At 43.6% G+C, this 21,529-nt stretch overlaps 2 protein-coding genes across 3 annotated transcripts; one reads left to right on the top strand and one right to left on the bottom strand.

The window, feature by feature from the left end:
• Positions 1 to 6,072: 6,072 nt before the first annotated feature.
• Positions 6,073 to 7,599, bottom strand: LOC6052313 (coiled-coil-helix-coiled-coil-helix domain-containing protein 2). The gene is made up of 2 exons (XM_001868571.2): positions 7,393 to 7,599; positions 6,073 to 6,803 (listed from the first exon to the last, which is right to left on the bottom strand). Exons 1-2 carry the CDS (start codon positions 7,437 to 7,439, stop codon positions 6,353 to 6,355), a joined length of 498 nt encoding a protein of 165 aa, XP_001868606.2. The 5' UTR covers positions 7,440 to 7,599; the 3' UTR covers positions 6,073 to 6,352.
• A 10,895-nt stretch (positions 7,600 to 18,494) lies between these two features.
• On the top strand, positions 18,495 to 20,267 carry LOC6052317. 2 transcript variants are annotated; one of them, XM_038249791.1, is made up of 2 exons: positions 18,495 to 19,464; positions 19,515 to 20,267. In XM_038249791.1, the coding sequence occupies exons 1-2, from the start codon at positions 18,550 to 18,552 to the stop codon at positions 20,211 to 20,213; spliced, it is 1,614 nt and encodes a 537-aa protein (XP_038105719.1). In that variant the 5' UTR covers positions 18,495 to 18,549; the 3' UTR covers positions 20,214 to 20,267. The 2 variants fall into 2 exon arrangements, with proteins under 2 accessions (XP_038105719.1, XP_038105720.1); XM_038249792.1 differs by having other exon boundaries at positions 19,521 to 20,267.
• Positions 20,268 to 21,529: the final 1,262 nt, after the last annotated feature.

Below are 21,529 nucleotides of genomic sequence, written 5' to 3' on the forward strand. Positions count from 1 at the left end.
ACGATAACCTTGTACGCGTTCAGAATGGACGTAATCCGGACGATGCTTCTGTTCTGCGGGATGTGCCCCAAGTAGTTGATGTCGACATGCTTGTCGTGAGATCCGGAAGGTGACCTCAGCACCGTCATTGAGAATGGCCTTTTGCGAGTCTGCAGATCGTACGAAAGCCGCTCAAAGCCGAAGGCAAAGCCTGCAGGGAGCACCGCTGCTTAAACTCGAGCTTCTTCATGATGACCCGCGGGAGGTCCATCTGTATAACGAGGTACGAATTATGTCTGTATTCCTCTGGTAGCGCTCGGATCTTCTTCTCGTACGAGATCAACTTGACCATTGTCCACCGGGTAAAACAGACAGTTTTTGTCGTGCTGCTCCACGACCAAACCTCAGGACCAACCATCGAGAGAATCGCAATGTTTCCGCACTCGCCGATCATGTCCTCCAATGCTGCATGTCCAACAGGAACGGCGTCACCGGTGGCTGATCGTTTTCCACCAGTTTACGCAGCGGCGGTCGCAACTCCGTTGACGGAATGACCAACTCGTTGCCATAATCGATCAGGTAACCCGTGAGCAAGCTCTTCGAAAGGACGGTCTAAAAAATAGGGAAAAGGGTGGTCATTCCAAACCTAAAGAAGAGTTAAAGTAAACCGGCCAGACCTCTTCTAGCACCACAACCCAATAGATGCAGTTCACGTACGGCGTCGCCTTCTATCTGAATCTCCTCATACTTGATCGGTTGGATTTGCCTTAGTCTAGTCTTGATAAAGGAAGTAGTGCCTTATCCCCTCGGACATTGTAGGCTGTGTGACTCGGCGGCCTGTCTCGCCGACGAAGTTGGAAGGACCAACACTTCCCACCTTGTACGGGAAGCTCGTGTGAATCTTATTGACCGCAATCTGATTCTCAACCTCTTGCTTTCCCACGGTCGAAGTTTCTCGTCGCGCACCCGATTCCGAGCGACCTCCGCGTTCCGTCCGCAGCCACCCGATTGAGATGCATACGGCCGAGCGCTCCAATCAAGGCCATCTGATGAAAGATGTAGATCTTGTCCTCGTCGCTGCACAGATGTACTCCGGCGGGATGATGGCCCAGCTCAGGGATGCCAGATACACAGATTTGTCTGTGTTTCACAGACTTTTGAGCTTGTGTCAGACATTTTTTGAGGTGCACAGACTTTTAAAAAACTTCATTAAATTAATATTTTGTAATCTTTTTTGTCGAAACTTATTTCGTTAGACTCCAAATGCTCAAAAACGCAGTTTCTGATGGATTTAAATGACCGTGAATTGATATATTTGAATTTTAGACAAATGCACAGACATACACAGACTTTTTTACAGACATTTTCAAAAACCAAGTGGCATCCCTGGCCCAGCTGCTTGGTCGCCGCCGGCGGAAATTGAAGTACTCCCGATGACCTCGTAGCAACGTATAGAAAATGAAAAAAATAAAAATTATAGAATACTTTATTAAGTAATGCTTTTGACAATTAACAAAGTCTAATTGTCTAAATTAATTATAAACATTTTTTTAAGAGGAGCGTTCTTTTATTACGTAACGCGAAAAATCGGATATTTCAACCCCCTCTTATACCAAAATTTACATACAAATTTTAAAAATGTTGTATGGCGCGATTCTAAAATTCAAAATTCTAAAATCCTAAAATTTAAAAATTCTATAATTCCAAAATTTTTAAATTTTTAAATTCTAAAATTCTAAAATTCTAAAATTCTAAAATTCTAAAATTCTAAAATTCTAAAATTCTAAAATTCTAAAATTCTAAAATTCTAAAATTCTAAAATTCTAAAATTCTAAAATTCTAAAATTCTAAAATTCTAAAATTCTAAAATTCTAAAATTCTAAAATTTTAAAATTCTAAAATTTTAAAATTCTAAAATTCTAAAATTCTAAAATTCTAAAATTCTAAAATTCTAAAATTCTAAAATTCTAAAATTCTAAAATTCTAAAATTCTAAAATTCTAAAATTCTAAAATTCTAAAATTCTAAAATTCTAAAATTCTAAAATTCTAAAATTCTAAAATTCTAAAATTCTAAAATTCTAAAATTCTAAAATTCTAAAATTCTTCAATTCTTAAATTCTTAAATTCTTAAATTCTTTAATTCTTTAATTCTTAAATTCTTAAATTCTTAAACTCTTAAATTCTTAAATTCTTAAATTCTTAAATTCTTAAATTCTTAAATTCTTAAATTCTTAAATTCTTAAATTCTTAAATTTAAATTCTTAAATTCTTAAATTCTTAAATTCTTAAATTCTTAAATTCTTAAATTCTTAAATTCTTAAATTCTTAAATTCTTAAATTCTTAAATTCTTAAATTCTTAAATTCTTAAATTCTTAAATTCTTAAATTCTTAAATTCTTAAATTCTTAAATTCTTAAATTCTTAAATTCTTAAATTCTTAAATTCTTAAATTCTTAAATTCTTAAATTCTTAAATTCTTAAATTCTTAAATTCTTAAATTCTTAAATTCTTAAATTCTTAAATTCTTAAATTCTTAAATTCTTAAATTCTTAAATTCTTAAATTCTAAAATTCTAAAATTCTAAAATTCTTAAATTTTTAAATTCTTAAATTCTTAAATTCTTAAATTCTTAAATTCTTAAATTCTTAAATTCTTAAATTCTTTAATTCTTAAATTCTTAAATTCTTAAATTCTTAAATTCTTAAATTCTTAAATTCTTAAATTCTTAAATTCTTTAATTCTTTAATTCTTAAATTCTTGAATTCTTAAATTCTTAAATTCTTAAATTCTTAAATTCTTAAATTCTTAAATTCTTAAATTCTTAAATTCTTAAATTCTTAAATTCTTAAATTCTTAAATTCTTAAATTCTTAAATTCTTAAATTCTTAAATTCTAAAATTCTAAAATTCTTAAATTCTTAAATTCTTAAATTTTTAAATTCTTAAATTCTTAAATTCTTAAATTCTTAAATTCTTAAATTCTTAAATTCTTAAATTTTTACATTCTTAAATTCTTAAATTCTTAAATTCTTAAATTCTTAAATTCTTCAATTCTTAAGAATTTAAGAAATAAAATTCTTAATAATTTAAGAAATAAAATTCTTAAGCATTAAAGAAATAAAATTCTTAAGAATTTAAGAATTCTTAAGAATTTAAGAAATGAAATTCTTAAGAATTTAAGAAATAAAATTCTTAAGAATTTAAGAATTTAAGAATTTAAGAATTTAAGAATTTAAGAATTTAAGAATTTAAGAATTTAAGAATTTAAGAATTTAAGAATTTAAGAATTTTAGAATTTTAGAATTTTAGAATTTTAGAATTTTAGAATTTTAGAATTTTAGAATTTTAGAATTTTAGAATTTTAGAATTTTAGAATTTTAGAATTTTAGAATTTTAGAATTTTAGAATTTTAGAATTTAGAATTTAGAATTTTAGAATTTTAGAATTTAGAATTTTAGAATTTTAGAATTTTAGAATTTTAGAATTTTAGAATTTAGAATTAGAATTTTAGAATTTTAGAATTTTAGAATTTTAGAATTTTAGAATTTTAGAATTTTAGAATTTTAGAATTTTAGAATTTTAGAATTTTAGAATTTTAGAATTTTAGAATTTTAGAATTTAAGAATTTAAGAATTTAAGAATTTAAGAATTTAAGAATTTAAGAATTTAAGAATTTAATAGTTGGATTTTTAAGGGCCCAAAATTTAATAATTTAGAAATTGAAAAATGTAATAATCTATGAATGGTAGAATTTATTAATTTCAAATATTTTATGAATTTAAAAAAATAACAATTTAAAATAATAACAAAATGAGTTAAGTATTTTAGAATTTAGCATTTAAGGAGTCGAGATTTTTTAAAAAATTCAATTTTAATTAATTTTATGGAGTCTTTGTGAGTAAAGCAAAAGTATTTGATAATTTGTGTCAAATTGTTGAAAAAAAAATTAAATGACATTTTAGAGTTGTTCCGTTGGTGGATGGTGTTTGGATTATAGAGGGATTAGGCAAACTTAATAGTTTGCCTGATCAGACTTTCAACAATTGATGTTGTGATACATGATTATAAGTGATAAGAATTAAAATGAAAATTGAGAAATAAAAGATTAGAAAAGTTAGAAAATCTGGTAAACTAGATTAGGCTTCATCCATAAAGTACGTCACGCTAAAATCAGCCAATCCTCCCCTTTGTCACGCTTTTCCTATACTTATAACACGCAATGTCACACTTACTCAGACCTCCCCTCCCCCCCCTAGAGCGTGACATACTTTATGGATGACGCCTTATAGAATTAAACAGTTAAGCATAAATAAATATAAAGAACGTATACATCACTTACACTTTAGTCAGTTGTGGAAGCAGTTCAAATGTCGTTGAACTTGTGATGATATTTTGACTAGTCATCTTGTAGACCAGCAAGTACAGCAGGTCCAGCCATTCTTGAAGATTGTGTCGAGTTTGATTTCAGCCTGTCCTTTTTCTAATCATCCGGTGTCGCTCACGTCCTAGGTAGGCGAGTCGTCATCTTCCGAGAAGAACACGGAGAAGTTCTTGGAAGCGTCATCCTCCTCCACGGAAATGTCCTTGGTTTAGGTTTCCTTCGTTGATCGCTGGCCAGGGAATTGACCAGAAACTGTTGCTTCCGCACGACGCCAACGAAGTAGTCGTTGTCTTTAATCTACTTTACGCACACTTAGTCACGGATAACATTCCCTTCAAAGGGCCGGGTCATGGCCGATCCAGTTCATCAGACTGGACACAGCCAGGGCGTAAGATTCAACTGTACACAAACCAGCAGTTTGGCACTCGACACGGTCCAGCACAGTTGGTGCTCGATAATCTTTTCCACCTTGGTCGATTTCATCAGCCGGGTCGTGATGCGGCTGATGAACAAACCTAAAACAAAAACGGAATGTAAATAATCCGAGCATTTGGAATATCCTGAAGAATTACTTACATTCAAGGGAGCAGGAGCAACAATTCTTCCAAAATCATTCTGCGCCACCTTTCCTCTTCCAGCTGGAGGAACATGCTGAAAATTTCTGGATGGTAAAAAAGCAGCGGCTGCTTCCGCTGCCCCCAGCGGCTTCCCAGCTCGGGAAGAGGAAAACTGAAACAAAAAAAAAAACAATTACAAGACTGTAGTGAACGTATCCATATTGGCCTCTGGTAGTCACTTTAAAAACAAATCTTACCATTTTACGCCAGAATCTCGACGCAAATAGTCGAAAATTAACACGGAACCCCGGAACCGTCTCCGCCGTGGCAAGTTTTTTGACACTTTGCACTCACACAACGTCACCAAAACCGCTTCGGCGAACTGCGGCGAAATGTCACCGCAGTTCCGCCGTACACCAGTAGATGTCGCCAGCGAGCAAATTTTTTGAAACGGAATCGAAGCGGAGCCCAAGCCGTCAATCTGTTTAGAAAATTTCGAAACAATTTTCGAAGCGGAATTCGAAGCGGAATGAACCCGTCATGCGGAAAACGGTTTGATTGGGTAAATTTCAAAATTATCTGAAAACAATTAAATTAAATATTAATATTTCGTGAAACAGATTAAAAAAAGTTAAATAAACAATTGAAAAAATATTATTTTTAAAAATAAAATAAAAATCTAAGAATTTCAAAAAAATATAATAAAAAAAGAGCAAAACATAAAAAAAGAACAACAATAAAAAATTTTAATTCCTAACGTCGAAAAAATAAGATGTTTAAATCTAAAACAAATGATTTAAAAAATGGCTGATCTGAAAAAACAATATTCAAAATAAAAAAAAAAAATCAAATTTTAAATGCCCAATTCCCATCACTTTTGCAGTTTTACGCTATTCAAACAGCATTTTCAGATAAATAAACAATATTTAGCTCATTTTTTGAGTTTTATTCCTTTGGAATAGTCAAAAACACAATATGAAAGCTGTAATTCAAGGTTCTGATAGACCGAGAAAGGGTAGTCTGGAAGTCGCTCCTGTTTCGGATGGTTGTCATCATGAGAAATAAAACGTTTGTGTGACAAGCAAATAATCCAGAGAGACAAACCACTAATTCACTGATTGGCTGGTGATACTCTCAAAAATAAAGAAAATCATATCAACTCCCTACAAACTACTTGTTTATTAACTTAGTCTTGAAACAAATATATAAAACTTGATTATTACACAATAATATCGACTTACTCTTAGCTCTATAGACAACCACAGTGAATTAGTGGTCATTGCAGGAAAACGATTCGACACTTGGCCATCGGAGACAATTTTATTCAAACTGCAAACCAAATTATTTAAAAATCATTCGAAATGAACACTACACATTCAGACTACGGTAATTTTGCAGTCCTTGGCCAATGTTCCATTGCGGTCCTAACACCCGTTTACATGTGATTCTGCACCTTGCACTGTCGCAACGCCTCGTTGAACCCGTCGCAGAGCGTCAGATCGTGCTGGTTCTGGGCGCACGACAGGAACTGCTTAATCTCCCACGAGCACGGACCGCCGGCGTTCGATTCGGGGGCCGCTGCAGCAGCGTACTGCGGAACTTGAGCCGGAGCTTGGGCAACCGGTGCCGCTTCCTTCGAGTCCGAGCCGGAGAACATGCCGGTCATGGCGTGGCCAATGGTGTGACCGACGGCGGAACCGATCGCGACTCCTCCAGCGGTGGCGGCCATCTGGGCCATCAGACCGGGGCCCTGGCTGGGGGCGGCCATCGGCGGAGCGACCGCGCTCGGTGGGGCGTGCTGGACCATCGGCTGGGATGGCGGAGGGGCGGCGGCGCGTGGTGGTGGGGCCGGAGCGGCCTGACGTGGGGGAGCCGACGGTGGGGATCTGCGGGAAGGAGAGGAAAAACAAATTTATGCATTTTGACAAACTAAAACAATCTAACTCGTCATTTGCATCATGCTATCCAGAGCCGATCAAAGTTCACCATGATCTAGTAATCCTCGCTCAAAGACGTAAACAATCGTGACTCACCGTCGTGACACGGCGGTGTCTTGGACGACGCTTACTCGATGACTCGTGAGGATTCGTGTCACGTGAGGTGGCGTGATGTTTTGATTTGCAAGTGAATTTCACATGTTTATGAAATTCCACCCGGAGAATCAAAAAACAAGACTCTTCTTATTTGCTTTGTTTATTTTTAGCCGACTCGCAGTAGGCTGGGTGGAACTTTTTTTTTTCCTTTGCTGAGACGTCATCAAAATGGAAATTACTAGAACAGTCATGTTTGTTTGACCTTTGGACCTTAATCAATTTCTCTTAAAATTTTCAAAAATTACATCAAAAACATGCAAATTTTCGAGCAGCAAAACGATTACATAACAAAACGTGTGACCTTTCTGTTCCAGAAAGATCGCACCATCCCCTTTATCGACCCGAATTTAACCTCAATCATTCCGGAAGTTTCGGAACTCACCTGCGCGCAGCCGGCGGCGGAGAAGCGGACCTTCCACGACGAACCATTTTGTGATCTGTTCTTTTAGTTTACAACACTTGCAACGGAAACGATTTCGGGTGATGCAATTTTCACACCTTTTACTTGCACACTGGGGTTTGTTCTGACTTTTCTGAACTTGCTCGCACGATTTTCCGATGTTGACTCATTGTTGAGCGTTGAGAAACGTCAAATTAATACCTGTTGTACGATCGATGGGAACTACTCAGAATTGTGGGTAAAAATCTCGCAGCTAAAAATTAGCCTTTTTCAGGGGCAGCCAAAATTGAGTACCGTAATCTGTCATAAAGTGCATTGAATTTTAAAAAGCGCGCCAAAATTTGCAGGTCGTCGTCAGTTTAATTCCAAATCATAACAAGCAACCGAACCGGACCTCCCCGCCCAGTCACCCAGCCATCCTCTTCGAGCTTCTCCATCTGCGCTTCCTGCCGGGCCTCGCCGACGACCAGTTCGCCAGCATTTGCCAACAGTTGCCGCGTCTTCGTCAGCTCGCCCTCATTTCCTGCCCACAGATTAAGGCTAGTACCGACGTCGCTAGTACGATGTTCGGAAGGAAAATGGTCAAGAAACAGCTTTTAAAGCTGGATACGCACTTCGGAAGGAACCGGTTGTAGGAATCTAACCCTGGTCAACACTGGCTGACAGATCAACTATGGTTGACGTCTACAGATGAGAAGAGTTAGTGAGTGACAATCAGAGTGGAACGCGGTCGGGCACGCGAGTGGTGGCGGCAATAAATATGATTATTAGCCGCCAGTGATTTGTTTTATTTCAATCCGGTGTATTTACCTGGCTCGGTGTTTACATTGGCGACGAGGAGAAAACATATTTTGCAGGAGGAAGAGGAAGAGAAGGTAAGGGGAGCCGGACTGAGGGTGTGTGTGTTTGTTGTTTCATTGTGAAATGTCCGGTCCGGCGCGCGCGGAGTTAACGTGTTTGTATGTGTGCTGCACGGGCGCACTCTCGAGAAATTTTGTTTTCATGATGCACGATCAAGGGGTTCAGATTCAAGTTGGCAATAAACAGATTACCCAAAATTGGGTTAGCGGAAGTGCAATGTTTACCTGATACACGATGCTGAGGTTCAATAGGAGTTTTGGTTAATGTTTAGTTACGGTAATTAAAAAAAAATCAGCAAAGAGTGGTTTTAGGGTAGATTTCTTGGACGAACAGTGGAAATTCCAGTTAAAAATGTGGAAGATAATTATTGATGTTAAGTGCAGTAAATTTCTATTATGTATTGGTAAAAAGAATGGTGTGTGAATATTAACGGTAGGTCTTGGGGGTGTTAGTATTTTAGCCGTTGTGGTTTTTATGGATATTGGCTTAGTGCCGGAGGTTGGCTTAGTGCCGGAGGTTGGATTAGTGCCGGAGGTTGGTTTAGTGCCGGATATTTGCTTAGAGCCGGATATTGGCTTAGTGCCGGGGGTTGGCTTAGTGCCGGAGGTTGGCTTAGTGCCGGATATTGGCTTAGTGCCGGGGGATGGCTTAGTGCCGGATATTGGCTTAGTGCCGGGTGTTGGCTTAGTGCCGGGGGTTGGCTTAGTGCCGGAGGTTGGCTTAGTGCCGGATATTGGCTTAGTGCCGGAGGTTGGCTTAGTGCCGGAGGTTGGCTTAGTGCCGGAGGTTGGCTTAGTGCCGGAGGTTGGCTTAGTGCCGGGTATTGGCTTAGTGCCGGGGGATGGCTTAGTGCCGGATATTGGCTTAGTGCCGGGGGTTGGCTTAGTGCCGGGGGTTGGTTTAGTGCCGGGGGTTGGCTTAGTGCCGAGGTTGGCTTAGTGCCGGAGGTTGGCTTAGTGCCGGGGGATGGCTTAGTGCCGGATATTGGCTTGTGGATGAATACATGGAAGCCTGGTGAAGAGGAGGCTGGTGGATGTTCACTCATGCCTGGTGGAGAGATGGCTCGTGAATATCTGCTGTAAGGCCTGGGGGAGAAGAGGCTTGTGATTGTCCACTCATGCCTGGTGGAGAGATGGCTTGTGGATGATTACTGGGAAGCCTGGTGAAGAGGAGGCTGGTGGATGTTCACTCATGCCTGGTGGAGAGACGGCTCGTGAATATCTGCTGTATGGCCTGGGGGAGAAGAGGCTTGTGATTGTCCACTCATGCCTGGTGGAGAGATGGCTTGTGGATGATTACATGGAAACCTGGTGAAGAGGAGGCTGGTGGATGTTCACTCATGCCTGGTGGAGAGATGGCTCGTGAATATCTGCAGTAAGGCCTGGAGGAGAAGAGGCTTGTGATTGTCCACTCATGCCTGGTGGAGAGATGGCTTGTGGATGATTACAGGGAAGCCTGGTGAAGAGGAGGCTGGTGGATGTTCACTCATGCCTGGTGGAGAGATGGCTCGTGAATATCTGCTGTAAGGCCTGGGGGAGAAGAGGCTTGTGATTGTCCACTCATGCCTGGTGGAGAGATGGCTTGTGGATGATTACTGGGAAGCCTGGTGAAGAGGAGGCTGGTGGATGTTCACTCATGCCTGGTGGAGAGACGGCTCGTGAATATCTGCTGTATGGCCTGGGGGAGAAGAGGCTTGTGATTGTCCACTCATGCCTGGTGGAGAGATGGCTTGTGGATGATTACAGGGAAGCCTGTTGAAGAGGAGGCTTCTGGATTTTCGCTCTGCCTAGCATATAGATGGCTTGTTAATATTTAGGCCTGGGGTAGGGGCTGCAGGCTTGTGTATGATCATCGAAAGGTGAAGTTAGAAAGATTTTTATTCGTCATCATTGTAACATTGTCGTAAGTAACAGTTACTGTTAATGTTAGGAATTCAAGGTACAAACTACAAGGATATTTTTTAAGGAAGTTCAGTAGTGCCATTAGGGATCATTTTTGCACAAGTTAACAGTTGAAATGATTGAAAAGTAACAGGAACGTTTAGGGTATTTGGTAATTCGTTTGGGTGCAGGCGTGGTCGAATGGTTACGCTATTCGCGTTGTAAGCGGATGATCAGGGTTCGTTTCCACCTTCTAATGACTTCCATTCGGATGGGGAGTAAAACGTTGGTCTTCGCCCTTAGTTGTTGTTAGGCCGTAGAGTCATTCCAGGCGTAGAAGTCGTCTCCTGATATACGAACAAAAAACACCAAACCAAACCTGCTCCTGGAAGAGTCGCTGGTCGGCGGCTGGACTTGCAATCCAAGGGTCGTCAGATCGAATCCGTGGGTGGAAGGAGTAAAAAGAGGTTTGGGTGCTCTCCCCATTCAAGCCTTCAGACTCCTAGTTGCGAGCAGAATCTTACAATAGGGGCCATAAAAGATCTGGGAACGTTAAAGCGGAAGGTTTGTTTTGTTGGTTGTTTTAATTCGTTAAGGTTATGTACTCATCAAACGTATACAAGAGGCAAGATATTGTGTTCTAATAATGTAGAAGTTGTAAAGCCAAACTTTAACCTGCTCTTAAATACTATAACACAATCAGTGATTAAACCTACAAAATACCTTTTTTTATTACTGAGTTTCATTAGCAACAGGTCACAGGAGGAGGAGGTTTTGCCAGCACACGTATTTCGTTCGGAGAGGTCTTACTGCGTTAGGCCGAATTCCGCGTGAACAACACACAGAGGAGAAGGATGAACCACGAGCTAGTGCAGCTCAACGGTAAACCGGGTTTTCAGAGAGTCACCTGGGTTTACCGGATCCTTTGGGTCGTGCGCATGGCAAGAGAGCCAGGCGGGCGGGGTGCCGACCTGGACGGAGTGTGTGCGACCCGGAGCCGAGTTGGCTGGCGGCTCACCTGGAGACTGCTGATGAACTAAGGGGGTCCTTAAGATTTGAAGGAGGATGGTTGCAAGATAGGGTTCTGTTTGGGGGTGCGAAGTTGTCTTCGTATTCCAGAATTGTCAGGTTGACGGATCCAATTCCGTTATAATTTGATTGTAGAAATAGTTAGGTGTTGTGGTAAGTTATTTTGTAGACGCTGCTTTATGGGGTTGATTAAATGCTGGGGAATGTGTGACAGGAGTATTAATGCATGGGGCTCTGATTGATAGGCACCGTGAAATTGTTAATAATCGGTAACTCCATAAGAAAATGAATGAGAAATAACTTATATTCAATTCATGTTTATTAGTTGCACTTATCATAATACATTTTGCCTAACTAATTACAAAATGCAGAGTTTTGGAGATACGTACAGCTACAAAATAATTCAGAAACAATTATTGGACGAAATAAGTTCAGTAATTTCAATTAATTAAGCGAGAGCAGATAAAACTGTTTAAAACAACTGCTACTTTTGCTAGGGGAGAAGAAAAAGGATAGGAAAGCTTAAGTTTATATCACAGAAAATTTGTCAGTTAGTTAATGAAGGCTAAGACTTTAACTGCAGGGCATAGGTACTTTCCCATCAGCTCTTGCAGCGCAAAGGACTGCTCCAGCTTGTTTCGGCAAATAACTTATTTGAGCGACTGTTATTGTTTTAAGACATAGAATTGTGAAACGATAGTTGAGGATTATCTTTATTCATTCAAATCTACCGGACTCAAAACAAAGGGAACAAAAAAAACAAGTCATTTTTTTAGAAAGAGGCTGAAACAAGTGTCTTATAAAATCTAATATTATTTGCATTGGAATCTATAAAAAAAATACTATCTGAAAAATGCTGCGTACAAGATTTTAGACTCATTAATTTATTGAGTAAATTTGCTCAAATTATAGGAAAATAGGGAAACGCTTAGCATTCTATTAAATTTAAATTAAATTGTTTTAAGTGAAGGAGGAGGTAGTACTGGATCGATAGGATAGCGGTTAACTGTAGTGAATTATGGATTTACAATTACAAGATTAATAAATGTGACGGAGCAACAATTAAATTGAACAGCTAAGAAAGGAGAGTGAAAGGACAAAACTTCATTGAGTGTAACGGCTTAGTTCAAAGTTCAAAGGGCGTGACAAGAGATTGTACTGTAAACATAAATGCTCGTTTGACTCAGCAAAAGATATAAGATTATAATACTATTGTTATCAACAAATACTAGATTAAAAATAAATCCACTCGTCTGTTCAGATCAGGGCAATTATGAGGACAAGCTAGTTTACTAAACTGTTAAATTATCAATTGTGAAGTATCTATCATTTTCAAGGAAGAGAGGGATGTAGGAATCTAACCCTGGTCAACACTGGCTGACAGATCAACTATGGTTGACGTCTAGAGATGAGAAGAGTTAGTGAGTGACAATCAGAGTGGAACGCGGTCGGGCACGCGAGTGGTGGCGGCAATAAATATGATTATTAGCCGCCAGTGATTTGTTTTATTTCAATCCGGTGTATTTACCTGGCTCGGTGTTTACACCGGTCAAGAAAAAAATCAAATGGGCAGCAGCGCAAGCAAGTCAGAGAGGGTGAAGAAATCGCTCCCTCTCCTTTGTTCTGCTGTTCGTGAAGCTATTTCTTGACCCCTTTCCTTCCGATCTGCATACTAGCCTTAAAGCTGTATCCAGGTTTTTAAGCGAAAATGGCGTTCGAAAGGTGAACGCCCGAAATGTCAAAATCACGCAGTGGTACCAACATTACGAAAAAATTGTGACATGGCATGACAGCCACATATTTTTTTCTAATGTTGGTGCTACTGCGTGATTTTGACATTTCGGACGTTCACCATTCGAAAGCCATCTTCGCTTAAAAACCTCGATATGCATTTCGGAAGGAACCGCTCAAGAAAAAAATCAAATGGGCAGCAGCGGCGGCGAGAGCAAGCCAGAGAGGGTGAGGGATGACTGCAGATTAGACTAATCTACATATTGTAAGATCAGTTCCTAGCTGGACTCTAAAGTGGTTTTCGGAATGGCAGCGGAAAAACGAAATTAAAACGAATTTAAGTTCGACTACAAAATTTCCGCGTGTTTATTCGAGAACGTTTTACTTGAGAATGATGTTTGACAGCTACACTCGCGCCGTCAGGTTGGTACTACTTCCGGGGTACAGGGTTGGTTTAGTTGGCAGAGGTTGCCTTCCTAACACCCCTGCTCAACCGTTGCAACGCTCCAGTCCGATAGCGGAACACTGCTTGCGAAAAGCTGCTACAGGTAGCCCCTTCGTCATCATGTCCGCTTGCTGGTTCGCCGACGGTATGAACTCCAGCTTGATCCGCTTCTGCTTGATGAGGTCACGGATGAAGTGAATCTTGACATCAACGTGCTTGAGACGCCCGAAGTCTTTTGCTTCCTCCGCAACCCGGATCGTTGATTGGTTGTCTTCGTGAACTCGGACCGGTTCTTCTGGCTTGAATCCGAGATCTTGCAGGAGACGTCCCAGCCACAACTCGTGACACACCGCAGCACAAAGCGCAGTGAGCTCAGCTTCAGTCGAAGATAGCGAGACCGTCTGTTGCTTCCGTGTGATCCAGGCCACCGTCGATCCGAACACCTTGAAAATCCCACCGCTTACCGACCTTCTGTCCAGCACGTCGTTCGCCCAGTCTGCATCGGCGAAGACTTCCACGGTTGGCGCTTCCAAGTTCTTCCGGTACACAAGGCCAACGTCGAGAGTTCCTTTGATGTAGCGCAGAATCCGTTTGAGGTGTTTCCAGTGCGCTTCATTCGGGCAACTCTGATACTGGCTCAAGAAGTTTACCGCTGCTGCCAGATCCGGCCTTGTGGTGAGGCAGGCGTAAGTCAGGCACCCGATGAGCTCTCGGTAGGGCTGACTCGTCCGTTCCTCCTCCGTGCCCTTGTGCAGCTTCAGGCGACTTTCGATGGGAGTGGAAACAGGTTTGCAGTCTTCCATCCCAAATCGCCGCAGCAAACTCTCCATGTACTGCTTCTGGCTGATCCGCAACACGCCTTCCTCCCGGTTCCGTTCGACTTGCATCCCGAGAAAGCACTTTATCTCTCCGACGTCGGTCATGTCGAACTCGTTGAAGAAGCAGCGTTTGATCGTCTCCACAGCCTTCAGCGTCGTGCCGGCAATAACGATGTCATCGACGTAGAGCACGATGATCAAAGTCTGCCGTTCGTCCTTTCGTGTGTAAAGGCACTGATCGTTCAGGCTCCGCTCGAACTTCAAACGATCCACGACGAAGTTGTTGAACCGCTCGTTCCAGGCGCGCGATGCTTGCTTCAGGCCATACAGCGACTTCTTCAGGCGACAAACGAGATCTGTCCCTTCCTCGAAGCCCTCAGGCTGAGTCATGAAGATTTCCTCTTCCAGGGTTCCGTTCAGGAACGCCGTGCGCACGTCCATCTGGTGCACGACGAGCTTCTCACGATTGGCAACGGCAAGAACCGTCCGCAGGGTGTCCAGCTTGGCGACGGGCGAATAGGTTTCCCCGTAATCGAATCCCTTGCGTTGGCTGAAACCTCGTGCCACGAGGCGCGCCTTGTACCGAACTCGATCTCCATCCAATCCGCGCTTGACTGCAAACACCCACTTGCAGCTCACGGGGGCTCGGCCGTCCGGGAGTTTGGTCAGAGTCCACGTTCCGTTCTTCGTAAGCGATTTCATCTCGTCGTCCACCGCCGCCTTCCAGTTCAGCCAGTCACTTCTCTTGCGCGCCTCAGCCAGCGAACTCGGGACATCGTCCACGTAGCTGGTTGCGTTCAGCGCGAAAGCTGCGTACTCGACCTGGTAGTCCTTGTGCCAGTCCGGTGGATTACGCGGACGCTGCGGCCTGCCGCCGCTCGGTCCTGGTTCTGGCGGATTCTCGACGTTCGGCTCTTCCTCGTGTGGTTCACCTTCGGATTCCTCCTGGAAACTTTCGTATTCTTCGTCTGTCTCCACCTGGCTTTCTTCCGGTTCTTGCTCGTCATCGGCCGCAATCGAGTCTTCGTCGACCTCAGGTGACGGCAACAGAGCCACGTCTGCGTCGTTCCACTTCGCCTTGTGTTCGGGCTTCTCCAGTTCCAGGAAGTCCACGTCTCGTGTGTGCACAATGCGCTGCAGTTCTGGGTTGTAGATCCGGTAGCCGCCGCGGGTGTATCCGAGGAAGATCCCCTTCCAAGCTTTGGGATCCAACTTCTTCCGCAACTCCTTCGGCACGTGCGCGTACACGGGACAGCCGAAGGCACGCAACTTGAGACGTCAGGCTTCTTACCTTCCCACTGCTCGTACGGCGTCACATCCGGAGGAAGCGCACTCGACGGACTGCGGTTCGTCAGATACGCCGCTGTCTGGATCGCTTGACCCCAGAACTTCTTGTCAACACGACTGTCCTCGAGCATGGCTCGAGACTTCTCGACGAGGGTGCGGTTGAACCGCTCGCTTGTGCCGTTCATCTCGGGTGTGTATGGCGCCGTCCATTCCACCTGGATGCCCTTCTCCTGACAGAACTGCTCGAACTCGTTGCTTCTGTACTCCCCGCCGTTGTCGCAGCGGAGCCGACACACTTTCTTCCCGAACTTGGCGGTCGCCATGGCCTCGTACATCTTGAAGTACCGGAAGACCTCGCTCTTCGCCTCCACCAGGTAAACCACGACGAAGTGGCTCCAGTCGTCGATGAAGGTCACGAAGTACTTCGCTCCGTCCAAGCCGTCCGGCGAAATGGGTCCGCACACATCCGAGTGCTTGTCCGAGTGTATCAACTCGAGCACTCGCGACGAACGTTTGCCTTCGCGCACTGCAAACGGCTTCCGGGTTTGTTTGCCGAGCACACAAGCTTCGCACGTAACGAGTTCTTTGCCATTCTGCCCACCGTTGAGCTTCAAACCCGAGACCATGTCCCGGCGAATCAGCTGGTCGAGCGACTTCGCGTTCAAGTGGCCGAACCGACGGTGCCACAGCTGGACGTTCTTCGGCACGAGTCCGCACGTCAACATCGACTTGTTTTCGCCAACGCGCGCGCGCACGAAGTTCAAACGGTACAGCTTCCCGTCTCGTTTTCCACTCGCGACGAGCTCCGACCCACGGTAGATCGCGACTTCACCCTCGGCGTAGGTCACACGCATTCCCGCATCGTCAACACGCATGACCGAGAAGAGATTGCAACGCAATTCGGGCACAAACAGAACGTTTTCAATCGTGCAGAGAATGTCCTTGTCGTTCACTTTGGAGATCACTTTCACCTTGCCAGAATACTTGGCCACGATACACTCGTCGTTCTTCGCGATTGCAATCTCCACCGGACACTTCAGTGGTTCGAGTTCCACGAACAAGGACTTGTCGTTCGCGAGATGGTCTGAGCAGCCCGAATCGATGTACCAGGTCACTGGTTGCTCCGGAACACTTTCCCCCCTGCTCAACCCAGCGAAACACACTGCACTTTGTTCTTCCGCCATGTTTGCACTTGCTTTCACTTCCTTCTTCTTCTTCTGCGGGCAGTCGGACATCTTGTGTCCTTCTTCTTTGCAGTTGTAGCACCGCAGCTTCTTCTTCTGCTTCGGCTTCTGCTGCTGCGCCTTCGCCCCGACGAACGCCGTCTCCTCCTTCTTCGGGATCACAATCTGGACGCTCTTCTGCTTCGTCTCCTCGTCAAGTAGTCTGCACTTCACAAACTCGAGCGAGAGCTGCTCTTCCGGTTGCGTCTCCAGACTCGTCACGACGGCAGCGTACTTGGGGCTCGCATTCAGCGTCAGAAGAAGATGGCAGATAGCGTCGAGCTCGTCCATGTCCGCTCCAGTCGCACGGTACTGCCGGACCAGTTTGTCGAAGGTCAGGAAGTGCTGCTGCAGCGACGTGTTCCCCAACGCGAGCGTCAAGATTTCCTTCTTCAGGTACATCCGGCGCGCCAAACTTTTCCGTTGAAAAATGTGCTCCAACGCGTCCCAGATGTCCTTGGGGGTGGTCTTGTCCTGGACATGCTCCAACTGATCGTCGTTAATCCGGGAGATGATCAGATTCTTGCACGAACGATCCCGCTTCGTCCTCCTCTCCCGCAGCCGCGCCTTTTCCAGCTGCTTGGCCGCGTCATCACCTTCCTCGTCCTTCAGCGCCGGAACATCTGCCACGTTCGCCTCGATGCACTCCAGGAACTCGCGTTCCTCCAGGAGGGACAGCATCCGATACCGCCAGGCATTGTAGTTGGTGCCGTCAAAGAACGGAAGGAACAACTTTTCCGACTTGTCCCCGTCCATCACCGAAAACACTTTGACCGCGATAACCGGTAGAACCGAAACGTTACCCGGGCCCAAAACCTAAAGTGGTTTTCGGAATGGCAGCGGAAAAACGAAATTAAAACGAATTTAAGTTCGACTACAAAATTTCCGCGTGTTTATTCGAGAACGTTTTACTTGAGAATGATGTTTGACAGCTACACTCGCGCCGTCAGGTTGGTACTACTTCCGGGGTACAGGGTTGGTTTAGTTGGCAGAGGTTGCCTTCCTAACAGACTCGGTCACTGGAAACGACCGGCGACTCAGTGACCGATGAAATAGGCGGCGGGCCAGATGCGGGCATAAAAATGTCAAAATCTCTTCCCCCCTCACTTCGTCTCACCGTTCAGCTGCAGCTTTGTTGACAAACAAACGGAGCACGCGGTCGCATGATGGCGGCATCGAGCCAGAATTAGGGGTGATCATGTAATTAAAAATGAAAGTTTTTTAAGAAAAATAATATTTTTCCGACCGAATAAAAAAATTGCGAGCATGTTCAAACAATTATTCCTGATGTCGGAGAAGTGATAAAAAAGCAAAATTTTAATCCATAATTTTTCTATAAATTGAATTTTTTCACTCCAACTGGGAACCCCTAGGTCTATCCACGACCTCGTCCACGACCGTTTCCAATGACCGTGAGAAGATGCCAGAAAATCCAGCTACGAGCTAAATCCACAATACCTTGAGTCATAGTAAATCTAAAAAGTTTGGTAGTGTGTGTGAACTTCGTGCAAAAGAGGTGTCAAACTAAAAAGTGACCCCGTTCGTTTGACAACAGATGGTGTCAAACCATCGGGGTTTGAGTGTACTCCGAATTCGACATGATACAGATTTTTTTTATGTCCAGAAAAAATACAGATTTCTCACAAAATATTCTGGCATCGTTGACCAAAAGCTTCTGCAGATTTTGGCGCGCTTTTTCGATGCTCAAGAAAAGCGGTTGATGAAAAATAAAGTTTGACACGTTTTGTATTTATGTGTACTTTTGTATAACTTTCCGATTGATTCTGACTAACAGTGCATTGTTTTTCCACAAGTCTTGACAACAATTTCCTGCGCTTCCGGATCGCTCGAAACAAAACTCAAAAATGAGCTCCTCCGGCACCCGGAAACGCCCCAAAGGGGCCACCAACGACGATGACGCCGCCACCGTCTTTACAATCCGTCACCAGCCGAACCGCGCCGTCAAACGTCCGCGGCTGCCCGATCCGGTTCCGCGCTTCCCACCGGAAATCTGGGAGTACATCTTCCGGTACGTCTCCGAACCCCGGCACCTGCTCCGGCTGCGGCTGGTTTGCCAGTGCTGGCGTGACGTCATCGCCGGCAGCCCCACGCTGATGGGCCGGTTCAACGTCAGGCTGGTGGGGGATAAACGGACGAACCGGGACCGGATTGATGGGGCGTTCGTTCCGGCGGGATTGCCGCCGTTGGTGGTGAAGGTGACTGTGCGGAAGTATTCGATTCTGACGGTTGACGGGTGGTGGGCGGATGTTGGATTGAAGTTGCGGGAGTTGCGGCTGGAGTGTTGCAGGATGGCTTTGGGGGTTCTGTACGGGATGTTGAGGGCGACGCCGAATTTGAAGGTCTTGGTGCTGGACAGTGTCAAGCTGAGCGGGACGGACGAACCGGATTTTCAGCTGGGGCGAATGGAGTCGTTGACGGTTTGCCACGCGAGCTACGAGGGAAAGGTGTGGCGCGACTGCTTGGCCGGGTTCGAACGTTTGTTTCCACGATTGGAGGAACTCACGCTGAATACGGGCTTCGATCCGGCACAAACGGATATTCTGCACGCGATCCGAACCTTGCAAACTACGCTGAAGCATCTCGATCTGCCTCGAAAGTTTAGCGGGGCGGCTTTTCTGGCCGAACTTGGCGGGATGCAACAGTTGCGTCTCAAGTCGATCACGCTCGAGAACTTTCCGGATGAGCTGGACCAGTGGACCAGGTTCTGCCGGATGCAACCCCAGCTGGAGATGCTAACGGTAACCGTGAACAACACTCAGGTAATGATGAGTTGGGTTCCCTCTGTCCAAAACTAACACTTGTCTTAAAGTTACAGATGCTCAACGCAACGGGTCAATTGCTGCCCCGCCTGAAGTCCCTCTCCCTGACCGTTATCGGACCGTTGGATACCTCCTTCCTCGCCACCATGCCGGCGCTCGAATCGCTCGCCATCGATGGCCAATACCAAAATGTCTCCTTCCTCGGCCAAAGCTGCCCAAACCTGCTGCATTTCACCCTAAGCGACGTACAAACAAGAGACGTGCTCCCTTTCCTCCAGCGTTCGCCCAAACTCGAACGCCTCGCCCTCGACGACTGCCAGCTGGGCTTCCCCGTATCGATCGCGACCCCCTTCACTAACCTGCGCCATCTCACCCTGAACGGAATCCAGTGTCCGAACGCTGTCATGTGTAATCTGCTTCGCAACTGCACCCGCCTCGAGCAACTGCACCTGGCCTGGCTCAAGTATCTGGACGACGGAGTGGTGCGCGTGTTCTGCCAGCAGCTGAAGCGCCTCCGGAAGCTGACCATGCTCGGGATTCGCTGCACCACGGCGGAAGCGTGCGCCAGCTACATCGTACGGCACTGTCGCAAGCTGGAGGAACTGTGCGCGGACTTTGCGGACGCCGAGCTGGAGCGGATCGAGCGCGCGCGCAAGGTTCGCATCAAGCGGCGCGTTGTGTCCGACACGGAGGAGGACGATGACGACGATGAGGACGGGGAGGGGGAGGAGTTTGGTGGATTTTTCTGATTATTTGTTCTAGCTTATTTGATGGTTTGATTTGACTTTAATAAACTGCCCATAACTGAGAAAAAGCGATTGGAATAGATCTTTGGGGGTTAACTCTTCTAAATTTTGAGCGATTAGTAGTGTGCCGATTGACGCTAAGCAATTGAATTTTGTACGGTTTTTCCTTTTTCTGAAAATTCAAAATACAAATGCAAATAAGTATATAAAAATAAATTGGTTCAAAAAATTTAACATTCTGAAATTAAAAAAAAAATAAAGTAAAGAAATTCATAATTTTCTGCAGTTAAAATATTGGAATTATTGAATTTTGAAGAAGTTTAATTTTCAAATTCACAACTTTTTAAATTGTGCAATTGGGTCCTAAAATTAAGCTTCATTTTATTATTATTATGATATTATTGTTCACACCGATAAAGCTTATTTTTCCGAGTAAAATGACCCTTTGTACGACCGCAAAGGATTTAAAATGGGTATTTTAAATCAATAAAAAAAATGACCCTCTACAGCCCAAATTTTTTTCGAAAATATTTATTTTTCCCGTGTTCAGGAGGTCATTTTGAGCAACTTTTGTTCTACGAAAACCTTTCCTTCTCTTGTTTTATGTTTTTCTTGTTTTTTTTTGTATTTTAATTTTTATTTATCTTTAGTTAAGTTTATGTTTGTTTTTAGTAGGATTAGGCCAATTCTACCACCTAATATAATTAGTAATTCATTCTGCCTATCTAATTATTTCACGTTTTTACAGTTACTTTTTCAATATTTTGCATGTTTTTCACATTTTGGCCTGTAGAATGGCACCATCATCATTTAAATTCCAAAAAATTGCGTAGAGGCATAGTCTGGGACACTACAAAAATTACTGCATACTTCATTTTACTGAAAATATAGGAAATGTTAGTAAAAAACACAGCCAAAGTTGGCCCCTAAAAAAATGACATTGGCAAAGTCACATAAAACAAGTTAAACTTCCAACCCTGAAATTTTCTAAATTTTTTAAGAGTTCTTCTTTCCAATGCAAACAAATAAACTACTCTAAAATAATTTAGATTTTTTAATTCCAAGACATATTAAAAAATGCATTTTTTTTAAATTTAAAATGCAATAACATATTCAAATTTGACTAATATGCTGTTTCAGACTCGAATTTGATGCCTATATAAACCTTCGGATAATCGAAGCTTCGGATAATCGAGTGTGGACCCCTTAGGGACCATCCATAAACCACACTCCCCCCACCCCTCGTGGACAAACCCTATACCCCCCCCCCCCCCTTAAGTGTCCATGTGCTTTATGGATGGTCCCTTATATACTGTCAA

Source organism: Culex quinquefasciatus, chromosome 1 (assembly GCF_015732765.1).
Source record: "Culex quinquefasciatus strain JHB chromosome 1, VPISU_Cqui_1.0_pri_paternal, whole genome shotgun sequence".
Taxonomy (NCBI): domain Eukaryota; kingdom Metazoa; phylum Arthropoda; class Insecta; order Diptera; family Culicidae; genus Culex; species Culex quinquefasciatus.